Source organism: Oryx dammah, unplaced genomic scaffold (assembly GCF_014754425.2).
Source record: "Oryx dammah isolate SB20612 unplaced genomic scaffold, SCBI_Odam_1.1 HiC_scaffold_3, whole genome shotgun sequence".
NCBI lineage: Eukaryota > Metazoa > Chordata > Mammalia > Artiodactyla > Bovidae > Oryx > Oryx dammah.
Genome location: NW_024070187.1, coordinates 97079265 through 97096964, shown reverse-complemented (window position 1 = coordinate 97096964; position 17700 = coordinate 97079265). Strand labels below are relative to the sequence as shown.

The window sequence follows — 17700 nt, the reverse complement described above, 5'->3', positions numbered from 1 at the left end:
ACTGCTGCTGTGTACTTATGTATACTGCTGCTGAATACTTATGTACACTGATGCTGTATACTTACGTGAATACTTATGTATACTGCTGCTGTGTACTTATGTACACTACTACTGTGTACTTATGTGTATACTTATGTATACTGCTGCTGTGTACTTATGTACACTCCTACTGTGTGCTTACATGTATAGTTATGTATACTGCTGCTATATACTTATTTATATAAGTATACTGATACATATTTATGTGTCTGTCACCAATGCCTTGCACTTAATAGATATTTGAACAAAAGGGCTCTCTTCAGTTTCCCCTTTTGTTCTCCTTTGTGACACTACTTGCTAAGTGTGTTCATTGTATATATTGGTGTTACCATATTCATCATTTGTTTCCTTCTTCATACAGTTTCTGCTAATTCTCATCCATACTTATGACCTCAAAGTCTTCCTGTGTTCTGATGGCTCCCAATTTGTGTGACCGGCTTATACCTCTCTTCTGAGTAATATCATCTGCCAGATTAATCGTCTGGTTTTATAGAGTTGATTGTTGAACAACACAGGTTTGAATCGCATGGGTTCACTTGTAAGTGGTTTTTTCAGTAATCACTGCTGCAGTACCACAGGATCTGTGGTTGGTTGAAGCCAGAGATGCAGAACTGAAGATGAGGAGGGCCAAGTAGAGGTTTTACATGGGTTTTCAACTGCACAGAGGGGTTGTGTCCCTAACCCTCATTTTGTTCACAGTCAACTGTGTTTGTCTTACCTGCCTCCTCTTTCCCACATCATTCTGGAAAAATTACAAACATAAAAAGGTTGCTAAAATTACTGTTATGATATACTAAATAACACATTTTTCTCAATACTTTTTTTTTAGAAATGACTCAAATTATTGGTATGAGTGCAACGTTAAACAATGTTGAAGACCTACAAAAGTTCCTGCAAGCAGAATATTACACCAGTCAGTTTAGACCAGTATGTACCTAAAGTTTGATTTGTTATGTATCATTTTTGCTACATATCATATTTGTAGCAAACGTACTATATAAAAATTCTGAGAATGATGAAGGCACATAATGCCACTCACTGCATCTAAATGTAACAAGTCTGTATGGAGAGAGCATACACAGTGGGGTCAGGGAGCTTGGCCAGGATGGGTGCCCAGCTCACAGACCTTCAGTGAATATTTATTGAATGAAAATTTTCAGACCCATTCTGCTTTTCCACTTTATATTCTGTAAGGTAAATTTTTTCATCTGGTAAGAATTTAGTGATTCACGTTTTGAGTTATTGACACATAAAAAAGTTTATCTTAAAAATTAAAATGTTTTCAAAGATTTAACTTTTGATAGTTATAATGCTTTTTTAAAATAAATTAAGACCTCACATGGATATAAATTTAAACTCCCCAATAACAGTATTCCCAAAAGGCTTGAAGAAATAAGTACGTTATTCATAGTTATTTGAAAGAAGCTTATAATGTACATGTACTCCATAGTCTCTGTGTCTAAATAGTTTTTCAGAAAATAATTTTTTAGAATCACAAAATTTTATCTTGAAATTTTGTGTTTTTACATTTACACCAAATGTGAGAATTTTCAAGAGATAGTTCCTGACCTTAATTGTCAAGTTAGATGGTGTTCTGTAGGTGGCTATGTGGTACAGTGGATAGTACATTGAGCTTCTCAATGCTATTCTTTAAAAAATTAAATAAGCTCTATTTACGAACTTCTTTTGTCTACAGATACTTAAGTTGAAAATAATTTGGTGGTATTCACATTAAAACTGGTGACTAATAAAGTTTTAAATCTGGAGGAGTAACACAAATAACTCCTTAATAAAAGATAAGAGTGTGAACACTTGGCTCACCTTTACTTCCTCTTGTGACAAGTGTCTGATTTTCCTCTTAGATATGTGGATATTTAATTCAAAAGTATTTCCTCAAGAATAGTAATCCCTATTTTGATGTAAAAGCAAAAAGAAACTTAAATGGGAAAGAAAGAAATTTAAGCTGAAACATTCTGCATACCTTAGGAAAGCTAAACTTTTTGTTCTGTTTTATAACATATTTTATAAGATTTGAAACTCTAGAAAAAGGAATTTATATATGATATTAATTGCAAATGTCCTTTTAATTCAAGGTTGAATTAAAAGAATATCTGAAAATAAATGACACAATATATGAAGTTGACAGCAGAGCTGAGAATGGCATGACTTTCTCACGCCTCCTTAATTATAAGGTAACCTTTATAATCCCTGATAGTGAGGTTCCTAGACTTTGTGCCCAGCTGCCCTGGGACACCACAAAGGAGTCACATGGGTACCATGGGAAAGTTTAGATATTTCAGAGAAAAAAAGCTGATTGTGGACATCTGTTGGACACCATATAAATGACTGGTTCAAGACAGTTTCCAATGTCAATAATAGATCACACTACATTCCTTCCTAGGATAGTATATCTTTGTGAAGTTGGTGATTTTTTTTTCTTTTGTTCTTTTGCGCTTACTATAAACAAATACCATGTGAAAATCAATGTTGAACAGGAAATGAGGGTTTCATGGTTTGAAAGACTGCAGGGCCCAGGTGTGCATACTTCTCATTAGTGGGTTATGATAGTTATTTAAGAATGAAATGAAAATTTTTTTTCAACTGACATTTGTTATTATTCAGATGGCTATTTATTTATGAAGAAATGTATACTTGTTGTTTGGACCTGACTACCTAATAATCAAACTGTTAGGTATTTCTTTTGACCTTGGGGCTCCATGGACCAAGAAAGCCTGGAGACCTTTTCCATAAATGTTTATTCATTCAGCAGCAATAGTAATACAAGAAGAAATATTTGTGGGCTGTATAGCTCAGATATTGGTGTATGAAAATATGGATGTCTACTGTGCTAATGTTCTGTGGTTTTCATGGAGGACATTGAAAAGGGGGGAAAGAAATTTTACAGCAGTTTTATTATTCCATGAAGGTATATTGGGTTTCCCTGGTGGCTCAGTGGTAAAGAATCCACCTGCCAATGCAGGAGACAGGGGTTCTATCCCTGGGTCAGGAAGACCCCCTGGAGAAAGAAATGGCAACCCACTCTAGTATTCTTGCCTGGGAAATCCCATGGACACAGGACCCTGGAGGGCTATAGTCCATGGGGTTGCAAAAGAGTCAAACATGACTGAGCAACTAAACAATAACATAAAGATATATTATTCTAAATCTGTATCTTAGCCATCTTCCCTGGTGGCTCAGATGGTAAAGCATCTGCCTACAATGCAGGAGACCCAGGTTTGATCCCTGGGTTGGGAAGATCTCCTGGAGAAGGAAATGGCAACCTATTCCAGTACTCTTGCCTGGAAAATCCCATGGATGGAAGAGCGTTGTAGGCTATAGTCCATGGGGTCGCAAAGAGTCGGACACGACTGAGCGACTCTGCTTTCAAAGTTGAAGAGAGTGAGGAGATTTTAAATAACTTTACATTTTTCTTTGTTCTTTGAGTTCTTTATGTCTGTTTGATAAATATATGAAAACATGTCCTATGGTATGATTATGTTTTTGAAAACTGTTAGTAATAGCAAGAGGTTTAACTTATTTATGCAGTTCTTTGACTATTATTAGGATCAATTTGTGTTTCTCTCTGTGGGCTTTTTCTGCTTTGGTGAAGTTGGGCGGGCCATAGAGTTATTAATAAAATTGATTATTTTCATTTCCTTTATTTAAAATTAAATACACCTAACAAAACTGTAATAACAAATGTGGGACTTAACATTTTGCTGTGTAATATAGGTTGCATCTTTTCTTTTAAATGGTCATATTTATTAAATGAGAAGTTCAAAATTGTGGTTGATTTACTTACCTTTCCAAGCACACTGGTGAAATGAAAGGCTTTCATGGTTGCTAACTACTTTGTTCCTAAATCTTGTTGTGCAGTATTCCGATTCTCTGAAAAAGATGGATCCTGATCACTTGGTAGCACTGGTGACAGAAGTTATTCCCAATTATTCCTGCTTGGTTTTTTGTCCCACTAAGAAGAACTGTGAAAATGTAGCAGAAATGATATGCAAAAGTTTAAGCAAGTATGTTAATCTTCTAAAAATATTCTGTTTCATTTTTATCATGATCTACATACCTATATTCTGTTTATTTAACAAGCACTGATTACTTTTTTGCAGACATTATGCTAAGTTATTATACTAGATTCTAAAGGTCCTGGCCTTGAGGGAAAGAAGCTGAACTGTGAAATTCATAGATATGAAATAACCAGAGAAAAATTCTAAGGTTACATGTGAGAGAATGCTGACTAATACAACAGCTTGGCTCCACAGTGAGTCACCTTGAGGCCTTTTTAAAATCTCAGTGCCCAATCTACCTCCAAGACAAATCAGAATATTTGGGAGTGGGACTCAGGTACCACTGTTTTGTAAAGCTTCTAAGCAAGTCCAATATACAGCCAAGGTCAACTGCTGGCCTGTGTCATCAGAAGAGTAATCAATAATCACTGTAGGGATGAAGGCCTATGTGATCAGTGTTATAGTTGCTCAGTCGTGTCTGACTCTTTGTGACCCTATGGTCTATCCATGGAATTCAGGCAAGAATACTGGAGTGGGTTGCCATTCCCTTCTTCAGGGGATCTTCCCAACCCAGAGATCAAACTCGGGTCTCCTGCATTGCAGGCAGATTCTTTACCATCTGAGCTACCAGGAAGCCCCATGTGATCAGAGGACTAATCAATAATCACTGTAGGGATGAAGGCCTATGTGATCAGAGGACTTATCAGTGTAGGGATTAAGGGAGACCTGGGTTCGATCCCTGGGTCAGGAAGATCCCCTGGAGAAGGAGATGGCAACCCACTCCAGTATTCTTGCCTGGAGAATCCCATGGACGAAGGAGCTTGGTGGGCTACAGTCCACGGGTCGTAAAGAGTCGGACATGACTGAGCGACTTCACTTTCACTTCACTTTAGCTTAACTTTCTCTGTAATTAAATACTGTTGCCTTTGTTTTCTTAGTAAGCTTCACACTTGGATTGTGTGGACGTTGGAGTTGAATTTGCTAAATAATAAAGAAATGTACTGCTTTGTAACTGTATCGTATTTTAGCATTGACTCTGTTATAGAGGTAAGTATAAAAGACCTTAAGTATGAACAGTTCTAGTTTTTTCTGCACCTTTTTGTCCCATGTGTTGTTGTAGCATCGTTTTCAGACTTCTTATGGGCCCCTGAGCCAGTGCTATGTGATTATGCACAGATCAGTACCCTGGATTCTAGCCCAGCCCTCCTCCACTTGCCCCCACAATCCTACTGTTGTGGATTGGCCTAATACAGAGTTAAACTCATTGGCTCGCACAAAGATGCTGATGTTTGGGATAAAGTCAAGGAGTGTTTCCCATTTCAGTAACAGAGTCTGACTTTAAAATGATGATATAGAGTATAAAAACCTAAGGAAATTAAATTATCATTGAAGGATGCTCAGTGAGTCATTTGTTTTCTTAGAATAAGGTAATATAGTCCCGACTAAGTGATGCGGAAATTTAGAGACAGACTGTTGACTGTGTGAAATGAGATTGATTGTTGGTCAAGTTACACCCTTGACTTATTTTGCTTTTCAGGGGTAATAGTTTATTTGGGTCGTAAATGTTGATGTTTAATATTGACATACTTAAAAATTTGGTTCCCTGGAACCTTTAGTTAGTGAATTGTAATGGACCCTTGATACTTTTGTAAAGAGATAGGACTTAACTCTTTCTGAAGGAAAATTTCCTCTAAAATACATTTTCCATATTACTTACTGCTTTCTTAAGGTAAATGTCCTGAGTATACTCATCAGAGGCCACAGGACTGGAAGAGGCCAGTTTTCATTCCAGTCCCAAGAAAGGGCAATGCCAAAGAATGTTCAAACTACTGCACATTGCACTCATTTCACATGCTAGCAAAATAATGCTCAAAATCCTTAGAAAATTCCAGAAAAATACCTACTTCCGCTTCATTGACTACACTAAAGCCTTTGACTGTGTAGGTCACAACAAACTGTAGGAAACTCTTAAGGAGATGGGACTACCAGACCACCTTACCTGCCTCCTGAGAAATCTGTATGCACGTCAAGAAGCAACAGTTAGAACTGGACATGGAACAATGGACTGGTTCGAAATTGGGAAAGAAGTACATTAAGGCTGTATATTTTCACCCTGCTTATTTAACATCTATGCAGATACATCATGAGAAACGCTGGGCTGGATGAAGCACAAGCTGGAATCAAGATTGCCAGGAGAAATATCAATAACCTCAGCTATGCAGATGACACCACCCTATGGCAGAAAGTGAAGAGGAATTAAAGAGCCTCTTTATGAAGGTGAAAGAGGAGAGTGAAAAAGCTAGCTTAAAACTCAACATTTAAAAAATGAAGATCATGGCATCCGGTCCCATCACTTCATGGCAAATAAATGGGGAAACAATGGAAACAGTGACAGACTTTATTTTCTTGGGCTCCAGAATCACTGTGGATGGTGACTGCAGCCATGAAATGAAAAGATACTCCTTGGAAGAAATGCAATGATAAATCTAGACAGCATATTAAAAAGCAGAGAAATTACTTTGCCTACAAAGGTCCATATAGTGCTGTGGTTTTTCCAGTAGTCATGTATGGATGTGAGCTGGACCATTAAGAAGGCTAAGCGCCGAAGAATTGATGCCTTTGAACTGTGGTGCTGGAGAAGACTCTTGAGATTCTCTTGGACTGCAAGGAGATCAAACCAGTCAATCCTAAAGAAAATCAACTCGAAATATTCATTGGAAGGACTGATGCTGAAGCTGAAGCTCCAATACTTTGGCCACCTGATCCGAAGAGCCAACTCGTTGGAAAAGACCCTGATGCTGGGAAAGATTGAAAATAAGGAGAAGGGGACAACAGAGGACGAGATGGTTGGATGGCATCACTGACTCAATGGATGTGAGTTTGAACAAGCTCTGGGAGTTGGTGAAGGACAGGGAAACCTGGCGTTTTGCAGTCCATGGAGCTGCAAAGTCAGACACGACTGAGCAACTGAACAACCAACAATAAAATAGTTTAGCTCCCATCTTGGTGGCTGTTAACTAAAATGTTGTCATATTTAGAGCATACTTCTTTCTGTTTTTCTGTAATTTGTACATAGATGAATATAATCTAGGGCTAAATGGTTTCTGATCTCAGTAGTATCTTCGAAAGATAATTTCTTGCAAGTCATGGAGTATCAGCCCTTATCTTAATTATTTGCCTCCTAATCATAACTTTCACAGGAAGCAGGTACAGTACAATCTCCTAGAATATGATTATGTGTGTTTAAGTACTAAGACTGAAGCAGTTTTCCCCAAGTAATTGTCTCAACCTCAAGGAAAATTATCTTTTTTATGGCTGTTAGTGCTTTGGACTTCTAAGTCAAGAATGTCTTTTAAACACTATTCCTGACAATGGCCAAAGCTCTGATTGTATCACTTTCCCTAAAAATCTCCCTAATAGTGATACCACAGTGCTTCTTAGCCTAGATTCATGCTAAAATCTGACCCAATTTACTTTTTCATCCTTATTTCTTCTACTCTTTATCCACCCTGCACATCACCCAGATTGACTTCTGTCTTCTTTTATTCATTTACTTCTGGCTATGCTGGGCCTTCGTTGCTGTGCACAGGCTTTCTCTAGTTGCAGTGAGCAAGAGCTGCTCTTGGTTGTGGTGCTCAGGCTTCTCATTGCAGTGGCTCCTCTTGTTGCAGACCATGGGCTCTAAAGCTCAGTAGTTGTGGCATACAGGCTTAGTTGCTCCACAGCATATGGAATCTTCCCTAACCAGGGATTGAACCCATGGCCTCTGCATTGGCAGGCAGATTCTTAACCACAGGACCACCAGGGACGTCCCTACTTGTCTTCTTTGTTTATGCTTTGAACCACCCATTTCCATGCCTTCGATCATGCTTTACCTTCTGCCAGTAATGTACTTCCCCACCCCCTCACCGTGAAAGAGTTTACTTAGGCAGGTTGATAAGGAGTCCAAGCCTAAGGCCCCTTCAGCATTCTCTCTTTTTCCCATTCTTTTGACATAGACAAGTAGTCCTTGTAGGCAGCAGTATCTCTTGTTCAAGGACATACCTGTTTTTGAGCTTTGGATGTATGTGTGGGAAAAGGTCTGGGTAAAAACTTCCATAGCCTTGAGCTCTGGGTTAACCTGTTCCTTCTGGCTAATCTCATGTTGATGTCATCCCACGGTGTATGTTATGGGAAAGGTCTTCACAGCCTTGAAGTATTTTTTTATCTATTCTCAGCAGCTAGGTGAGTAGTGTATAAGGCCCCACTTAAATCAATGAGGCGGGTACTCTACCCTCTTCTGATGTCTTTGTCAGAAGCTTTTTCTGTCACTTTCACTTTAAATAAAATCTACACAAAGCTCCAAGTGACTTGAGACTGTCTTTGGTCCCGGAGTTAAATCTTCTCCCTCGGAGATGACGAATCTGGCAGTACTGTTCACCACTTAGCTATCAACTGCCACCTCTAAACTGTTCTGCAGGACCCAGCTCACATCTCAACTTCCCCCCCACAAAACCCTTCTCCATAGATTCATGTCTTATCTGGTCATTTACAAATAATGTCTCCCTTCTCTTAAAGTATAGGGTAATTGTCCTTAAAACTTAATTCCTTAAGAATTTGTTCCTTTCAGGACCTCAAACTCGGACTGGAAAATAGTAACAAAGTCTGTAGCTCCCTACCCAGCTGTCACTTTTGTTTCTTGCGCTGTTGACTCGCGACCACTTTCTGCCCCATTCTTCATTGTCTCCTTGCCACCCATTTCTCAGCTTCTTATGAAATTACTGAACTTGTGTATTTAGCACCAGCCAGAGCTCTCTGTGCTGTCCATGAAGCTTGCTGCAACAGTACAGGGCTGCCTGTATTATATTTATATCTTAGACGATATTTTTGGGGTTTCCCAGGTGGCGCTAGTGGTAAAGAACACAGCTGCCAAAGCAGGAGATGTAAAAGAACACAGGTTTGATCCCTGGGTAGGGAAGATCCACTGGAGGAGGGCATGACAACACACCCAAGTATCCACCCGAGAATCCCATGGGCAGAGGAGACTGGCGGGCTACGGTCCATAGGGTCACAAAGAGTTGGACACGACTGAAGTGACTTAGCATGCACACAGGCTATATTTGTTTGCTACTGGTATTTTGAAGTTGTTGCTATACAGTCAATTAGTAGTTAGTTGTACTTAGTCTTTCCTTTTTTTCTTTTCTAGAAAGGAATTAAGAAAAATAGATGCTTCTAGGTAAGGAGGCATTGTAGGATATTACTGAGGCTTCTCAAGTGCTAATATTTAGACAGTGTTTTATGTATAATTCATATGCTTTAATATATATAATTTTTATCTTCAGAGAAGAAAATTTATGACAAAGCAGTTCATCTTCACTGAAGATGTATTTTCTTGTGAAAAAAAAATTGTAACTTCTAGAGCAGGTGTTTAAACCCAGCATTCATGAATTTATAGGAAGTACAGGATTGAACCTCAGGAAGTACAGAAACCCTCTGAAATTATATGCAAAGTGTTGTATTAATGTGAATATCTGTTTTTTCCCTTAGTTTTAAGCAGATTTTCACAGGACTTTGTGATCCCCAAATAGGCTGAGAGAAACTGCGTCTTAATGAAATCGGAATTAGAATTCTAAGAACGTTTTATGTACTTAGGTCAATAAAAGTAACACGATTTTAAAAGGAGAATGTTTACATGTAGGTACTAAAATTAAAATGCTCTGTCCCTATAAGATCAAGGGTTCTAACAGATCTTTTCCCTAGGGAATATCTGAAGCACAAAGAGAAAGAAAAACAGGAGGTGATTATGAACTTGAAGAAAGTCAGCGGTGGCAACCTGTGTCGTGTGTTAAAGCGCACCATCCCGTTTGGAGTTGCTTATCACCATAGCGGCTTAACCAGCGATGAAAGGAAGCTCTTGGAGGAGGCCTACTCCACAGGGGTCCTCTGCCTGTTCACCTGCACATCCACCCTCGCAGCAGGTGTTAACCTACCAGCCAGAAGGTAAGATACAAGTCATTGTCGGTCAGGCTCCAGACTTTTCAGTTCCCAGCTTGCCAACAGGGTTTTTGGTTTTTTTTGTCTGTTTGTTTTATTCTTTCTCAGTAATGAATGAGGATTTATCGAATGTTTTCTTCAGCTTTTGCTGAGTTGATTGGTTTATTTCCTTTAATATCTTGATGAAAAATGGCATTAGTAGATCTCTCTCTCTCTCTTTTTAAATGTATATTTGGCTGTGTCTGGTCTTAGTTGCCCCTCATGGCCTCTTTGTTGAGCACGTGGGCTCCTCTCTAGTTGTGAGCAGGTTTAGTTGCCCCACGGCAGGCGGGATCTTAGTTCTCCAGCCAGGGATCAAACCTGTGTCCCCTGCATTGGAAGACAGATTCTTAACCACTGGACCACAAGGGAAGTCCCTTAGTAGATCTCTTGCTAGTATTATTCCTTCTTTCTTTAGTCCTCTCCCTATCTGGTTTTGATATTAGGGTTTATTATTCTAGTTATGTAGAAACAGTTGGCAAGCTTTTGACCATTTTTTTTTTTAATCTGAAAGAGTTTATTTAACATAGAGATTTCCTGGACACCTTAGAGAACTCATCTGTGAAGACTTTTGAGTCTATTATTAGTATCTTTTTTTTTTTTTTCAGAGTAGATCCTTGTTTACCTTTTTAGTTATTACCAAAGCTATGGGCCTGTGCGGTTGGTTTCCACTCTCAGTTATTGATGATGCTAAAATTTGTGACTTTTTTTTTTCAAATAAATGGTCAATTTTTATAAATCATCCAAGAGCTTTAAACTATATATTTTATGTTGGGTATGCACTTTTAGGTATCTCAGTGAGATCGCAGTTATTAGTCATGTTATCAGCTTCTCTGTTTTCTCTGTGATTCTTTGATCTATCAGTTCCAGAGACATATGTTAGTTTTCCACTGTAATTATGGAGTTACCAACTTCTCCTCTTTACATTTTTGCAATTTTTTGCTTTGCATGTTACAACTATTTAGGTATATAAAAGTTTACTCCAAATATCCTATCGCTGAATTGCACCTTTTATCAATAGAATAAGTCCTTGTTTTCCTCAGAATGACTTTATTTTGAACACTAGAACTATATATTTTTTTACCAACTATATCTTTTTTCTATTCTTTTGTTTTCAAACTCTGTCACTTAGGAAGTTTTCCATTTTTTCAAACAATTGTTGAAATAAAAAAGGAAGTTACATATTTTATTTCTCTTGTGAGCAATGGTTACTCTTAAAAATTTAACAGTGGTAATCAAATGTGTTTTTCTATGATTTTAGAATTGATAACTGTATCCTCTGCTCAACATTACAAGAGTCTTAGCATTGGTATATTTTTTCTACTCTGTCTTGTGTATTGTTGCAGTTACCTAAAATGTTAGGTCTGTATTTTTAATTTTCTCTCATTTAAAAAAAATTATTTATCTTTAATTGAAGGACAGTTGCTTTACAGTGTTGTGTTGGTTTTTACCAAACAACTTCTCTCATCTTATAATCAATAACTATTTAAACTTACCAATAAATCATACCTGTGTGGGTTTTTTGTTTTGTTTTGCCTACCACTGCCCCTTGTATTGAACATCTTCCTTCTGTGATCCATTTTTTATTTTGCCATTCTTGGATAATTCTTTTTAGATGATGCATTGGAAATAAAAATTTTTGAACCTTTGCGTACTTGAAGCCATCTTTAGTTTAGTCTCACACTTGAACACCTCACAGCGAACAGAATTCTAGGTTCAGTGTTTTCTCTTAGAAGCCTTTGTAGTATTCTTCTATGTCTTTAAGGAACTAGTGGTGGACATTTTCATTTTTACATAGGCTTGCTGTTTCTTCCTCTCCAGAAGCTTATAGGCTTTTCTCCTTAATCTCAGTTCAGTTCAGTTTCTCGGTCATGTCCAACTATACGCGACCCCATGAACCATAGCATGCCAGGCCTCCCTGTCCATCACCAACTCCTGGAGTCCAATCAAACCCATGTCCATTGAGTCAGTGATGCCATCCAACCATCTCATCCTCTGTCATCCCCCTTTCCTCCTGCCCTTAATCTTTCCCAGCTTCAGGGTCTTTTCAAATGAGTCACCTCTTCGCATCAGGTGGCCAAAGTATTGGAGTTTCAGCTTCAACATCAGTCCTACCAATGAACACCCAGGACTGATCTCCTTTAGGATGGACTGGTTGGATCTCCTTGCAGTCCAAGGGACTCTCAAGAGTCTTCTCCAACACCACAGTTCAAAAGCGTCAATTCTTCAGCGCTCAGCTTTCTTTATAGTCCAACTCTCACATCCATACATGACCACTGGAAAAACCATAGCCTTGACTAGACATACTTCTGTTAGCAAAGTAATGTCTCTGCTTTTGAATATGCTGTCTAGGTTGGTCATAACTTTCCTTCCAAGGAATAAGCATCTTTTAATTTCGTGGCTGCAGTCACCATCTGCACTGATTTTGGAGCCCCCAAAAATAAAGTCAGCCACTGTTTCCACTGTTTCCCTGTCTATTTGCCATGAAGTGATGGGATTGGATGCCGTGATCTTAGTTTTCTGAATGTTGAGCTTTAAGCCAACTTTTTCCCTCTCCTCTTTCACTTTCATCAAGAGGCTCTTTAGTTCTTCTTCACTTTCTGCCATAAGGGTGGTGTCATCTGCATATCTGAGGTTATTGATATTTCTCCAGGGAATCTTGATTCCAGCTTGTACTTCTTCCAACCCAGCGTTTCTTACGGTGTACTCTGTGTATAAGTTAAATAAGCAGGGTGACAATAGACAGCCTTGATGTACTCCTTTACCTCAACATTTTGTAATGTGTGTGCTCAGTTGCATCCAATTCTTTACAACCACGTGGACTGTAGCCTACCAGACTCCTCTATCCTTAGGATTTTCCAGGCAAGGATACCAGAGTGGGTTGTCATTTCCTACTCCAGGGAATCTTCCTGGCTCAGGGATTAACCCACATCTTTTGTGTCTCCTGCCTTGGCAGGCAGATTCTTTACCACTGGACCACCGAAGAAGTCCCTATCTACTTCTGATTCATACGGCTTAGCCATTGGGTACATGTTCAGTCTAAAGTTTTATGCCTTTCTTCATCTTAGAGTAATTATCTTCAATTATTTCTTATATTATTTCTTTTCTTCCATTTTCTCTTTCTCTGCTTTTATAACTTTAGTTAGATAATTAAGTTGGTCATTCATATCTCATAACTTTTCTTACACGTTTTTCAGTCTATATGAGTTATGTAACTCCTTTACTTTTTATATTACAAAATCAGTTTTTAATTATATCCCACTATATTCATTCATTATTCAGTTCTTCAGTTGAGTTGTTTAAATGAATTAGTTTTTTATTTCTAAGAACTCTCTTCTTTTATTGTTCTTTCTTTATAGTACTCTGTTCTTCTATAAATACAGTACCCTCCAAAATTTTCTGTGCATACTAATTCAATTTTTAAAGTTCTTTTCTGTTCCCTGTATTATCTGTCTCTGTCAGATGTATATTCTGTATGTTCTCATTGTTTTTCTTCTGTGTCATTTGTTTTCTTCATGTATTCGATAATCTTGTCTGTCCATTGAGATTTATAAATAAAGGAGTTGGTTGAATAGTTTAGGACAATAGCACAGATTTTCTCTTACCTTTGAACAGGAAAGCTGGCTATAGACATCTGTATACATAAATAGGATTGAAATCACCATGTTGTAGGTCAAAAACAGTTGAAATCTGCAATTTTATGTAGTTGACAATACAAATTCATAAATAAATATGCATATGTTAGTGGCCTGTGGTCAGATTTTTCATTTATGGAGTATCAAATCAAAAACCTTTTGAGAGCATTGCTATAGTGGATTGATCATAAGCTTTGCAGCTAAGCAGACTTAAGCTCAAATTATGGTTCTGTTAATTACTAATCTTGTTGGTTTTTATAAGCTACTTATCTGTGCTTCAACCACTTTGTAAAGGAAAATTAAAGTACATAAGAATATTATCACCACAAGTTTTGTAAGATTACAGATAATGTACATAAAGAACCTAGAACATCATAACATAGATTAGTGGTAAATAGTAGTTACGTATTACTTTGAGTTAATATGTCACTAAACTGAATATCATATAAAAATAAGGAAATAAAGAGTTTAAAAATAAATGCTAATGGTATAGATCTAATACCCCTTTTAATTAATTTTATCAATTCCATAGAGTTATATTAAGAGCACCCTATGTTGCTAAGGAATTTTTAAAGAGGAATCAGTATAAACAGATGATTGGCAGAGCTGGCCGTGCTGGAATAGATTCTGTTGGGGAGAGTATCCTTATATTGCAAGAAAAAGACAAGAAACAGGTAATGATCTGGTTGTTAGTTGGTGGTTTTGTTGTCTTTTCTCAGTCTTTAATTTCGCCCTTTGATATCATCTTTTAAAAATTAATTATTAATATTCCTTTGAATAATGTTTCCTTCTTCTCTGTGATTAAGCATTAGAAAGAGTAGCTTGAATAGTTCTGTATTTCAATGAAAACTATTTTCCCTATCTTCTTCCATTTTTTTGTGGATACCTGCTAAATTCTTATTTTTCTGTCTCTCTGTTTTTTCTCTCTCCCAACCTCCACAAGATCTATGCAAATTATAAAATTTTATATGGAACACAATTTATTTTTTATAATAATGTAAAACATAGTATTGCTTTAACTCTTGTAGGTATTGGAGTTAATAAGCAAACCATTGGAAAACTGCTATAGCCATCTTGTTCAGGAATTCACCAAGGGAATCCAAACTTTGTTTCTTTCTTTGATTGGTTTGAAGGTATTTTAAAAAAATATTTTTATATCTTATTGCTATTATTTGAGACAGTGGCCGTTGAAAAGTTTTGAAAACTGTAAAGAAAGTTGAAAAAAATGTTCACTTCTATATAATGTGAAAAAGAGCAGTCTGTGACATGATAAATCTGAAACTGGATTTATATGTGGATTTTTAATTCTTTGAATTGTATGGAACAAATAATAACTGGGCATCCATTACAAGTAAGAGACTGGTGGATACTGTAGGGGATAAAGGAGCCTTACAAGCATGGGTCCTGATGTCAGATAATCCAGCATCTCTGCCTTGGTAGGAAAAGATCCCCTGTAAGTCCTCTGACCATAATAAACATTTTTGAAGTCAGTATAGCCTTTATCAGGCAGAAAGTTAAAATAAAAAAAAGTTGGGTGGGGCACAATGGGAAAACACTCTTTTCCCTAAGATTAGAAATTGACTCTCTTTTTTCAGGTTATTCTTGAGTAAAACCTCTTTTTTAGGCTTATTCTCTTGTGCCCAAGGTCCCTCAGTCCCAAACTGGTAAAGCCAGGGTTTGAATTCAGCTTTATCTAACTAAAAACCAGGACTCTTAATCTATCGTATAGCCTACCTTTATTATCCCAGCTTGGTATAAGTGAAAGTTCAAAAGGTAATTGATAAGTAAAAGATATCATGAGACCATTTTGGTTGCCTTGCAGATGAATGGTGTAATATTTTATCCCCTGGCATAAGAGCCAAAGGCTACAGAAAAGAATTAGTCCTGAGTATTGAAGGAGATAGAGGTTTTAGATAAACAGAGGGAAGGAATAAGCCATTCCAGGTACTTAAATTGAAAGATGAGAAACCTTAAGATGATGTGGAATAACAGTCAATAGACTGGATATTGTAGCTATAGAGGAAGGCTGAAGATAACCAAAGAGTAGAAAGTTGGGTGGAAAAAGTTGGGCCAGACTGTGTGCCATAGTTGGAGAGGATGGGAGAGAGTGCTTAAATACTAGACTGAAGACTTGTAACACAGTCACGTATCAGTGGAGAAATCGTCAAGGTGTTCTGTGGTGATTTAGAGCAAGGGCTCTCATGTCACACATACCTGTGTCCCAGTCACAGCTCTGGTCTCTTGTTACCCTGTGTAAATTACTCTCACTTAAAACTCACCGAAAACTATAAAACGCTGCTGAGAGAAATTAAAGAAGACCTAAAGAGAGTCTTCTCTAAAGACCTAAATGGAGAGAGTCTTCATGAATTGGAGCACTCACTTTTGTTCAGATGTTACTTCTTCCCGCATTGGTCTATAAATTCTGTGCAATCCCAATCAAAATCTCAACAGGTTTTGTTCTTTTTTTTTTTTTTTTTTAAGAAATTACAGATCGATACTGAAATTTATTTGGAAATGCCTTTAGGGTAGGCAAAGATTTCTTATAAGGAAAGCAAAAAACATAAATCATGAAAGAAAAAAATCAAAAAAAAAAAGAGAAAAAAATCAATCGACCTCATATTTTCATAATTCTCTTCAAAAGATGCTACTTAAGCAGTGAAAAGGCAGGAAGAGAATATACATCTGACAAATACGTGTATGTCATGAGTTAGAACTCCATGCAAGGCGATGGAATTGAGGCTTCACTTGAGACCAGTGCACTCAGGTACAGGAATCCTGGGGGTGCCGACGTGGCCATAAGGGTGTGGTTTTATGGGCCTGCGATGCCAGATCCATAGGGCTCAACAGTTTCAGTTAAATTCTGTATTAACAATTGAAGTACAGCAGCAAGAAGACCAGGCAGAGTCAGCTCAGAAGATTAGCCAGTAGGCAACTGTTGTTCCAAACTTGCCCTTACGAGGCTTCTGGGCCCTGTGCTGAGAAGAACAGGCCATCAGGGTTCTTCGTGCACATTGAGGTAAGGCTTCACCACAGGGCCCTAGTTGTGGAAGGAGGCTGGAATTACAGACAGGGTGGAGAGGCAGAAAAATCTTTGGAGTTAGAATTGAAGAAGTCAAGTCCTCCAGACAGAAACAACCAGTGGGATAGGGGTGAGAGGTGAGAAGGGCAGGGTGAGGTCAAGAGGCAGGAGGGTAGAGGTGGGCATCCTTGGAGACACTAGGTTTTGGTGGAAGAGATGGAAACTCCAGGAATTAGAACATAACACTTGTTGCGCCCTGGGACGCAGGGAGCCTCCAGTGATCATTTCTCACAACTATGTTTCAGACACCCTGCTAGACACTTGGTATGTTTTTATCTCTGATCTTTGTGTACCTTTGAATGAAATAATGTAGTTCTGCTTTCACACAAAATAGAATCCGAGGCAAAAAGAGGCCACACAGGCTGCTTGCACACTCTTTTCCAGGTGCTGAGGTCCTGCCTAGATCCCTGTGATGGCCGCCCAGCTGGTCTCCTGGCATCAGCTGTGCCCTGCCTTCCCACACCCCCTCCATATTATTCTTCAAAAGATCGATCTTCTCCAAATATAAATCCCTTTCTGTCTAAAATTTGTTAGTGGTTGTTTCCCACTGCTGTTAGGATTGAGTCCAGATCCCTGATCATGGTCTTGTTTAGTCGCTGAGTTGTGTCCGACTTGTTGGCACCCCATGGACTGTAGCCCACCAGGCTCCTCTATCCATGGAATTCTCCAGGCAAGAATACTGGAGTGGGTTGCCATTTCCTTTTCCAGGGGATCTTCCCGACTCAGGGATCGGATCCTCGTCTCCTGCATGGGCAGGCAGATTCTTTACTGGCGAGCCACCTGGGAAGCCCTTATCACAAAGCCTGGCGTGCTGCAGTCCATGGGGTCGCAGAGAGTCAGACATGACCAAGCAACTGAACAACAGCAGCACTGTGTAAATTTGGCCTCTGCCTCTCTCTGCATCCTTATCATCTCTCAA

At 38.3% G+C, this 17700-nt stretch overlaps 1 protein-coding gene and 1 non-coding gene across 7 annotated transcripts in view; both read left to right on the top strand.

Moving 5' to 3' along the window:
• The window catches only part of HELQ (helicase, POLQ like), a 41849-nt gene that overhangs the window by 9012 nt on the left and 15137 nt on the right, over positions 1-17700 (top strand). For 4 of the 6 annotated variants that reach the window (XM_040237246.1, XM_040237244.1, XM_040237248.1 and 1 more), the window contains exons 6-11: positions 869-966; positions 2133-2231; positions 3916-4061; positions 9795-10034; positions 14235-14376; positions 14731-14835. In XM_040237246.1, the coding sequence (XP_040093180.1) occupies positions 869-966; positions 2133-2231; positions 3916-4061; positions 9795-10034; positions 14235-14376; positions 14731-14835 (830 nt within the window). Of the gene's footprint in view, positions 1-868; positions 980-2132; positions 2232-3915; positions 4062-9794; positions 10035-14234; positions 14377-14730; positions 14836-17700 lie in introns of those variants that run through there. The other 2 variants (XM_040237249.1, XM_040237245.1) reach the window with 2 other exon arrangements.
• TRNAC-ACA lies at positions 3223-3294 on the top strand. Its single transcript has one exon. It is a non-coding gene; the product is annotated as a tRNA-Cys (tRNA).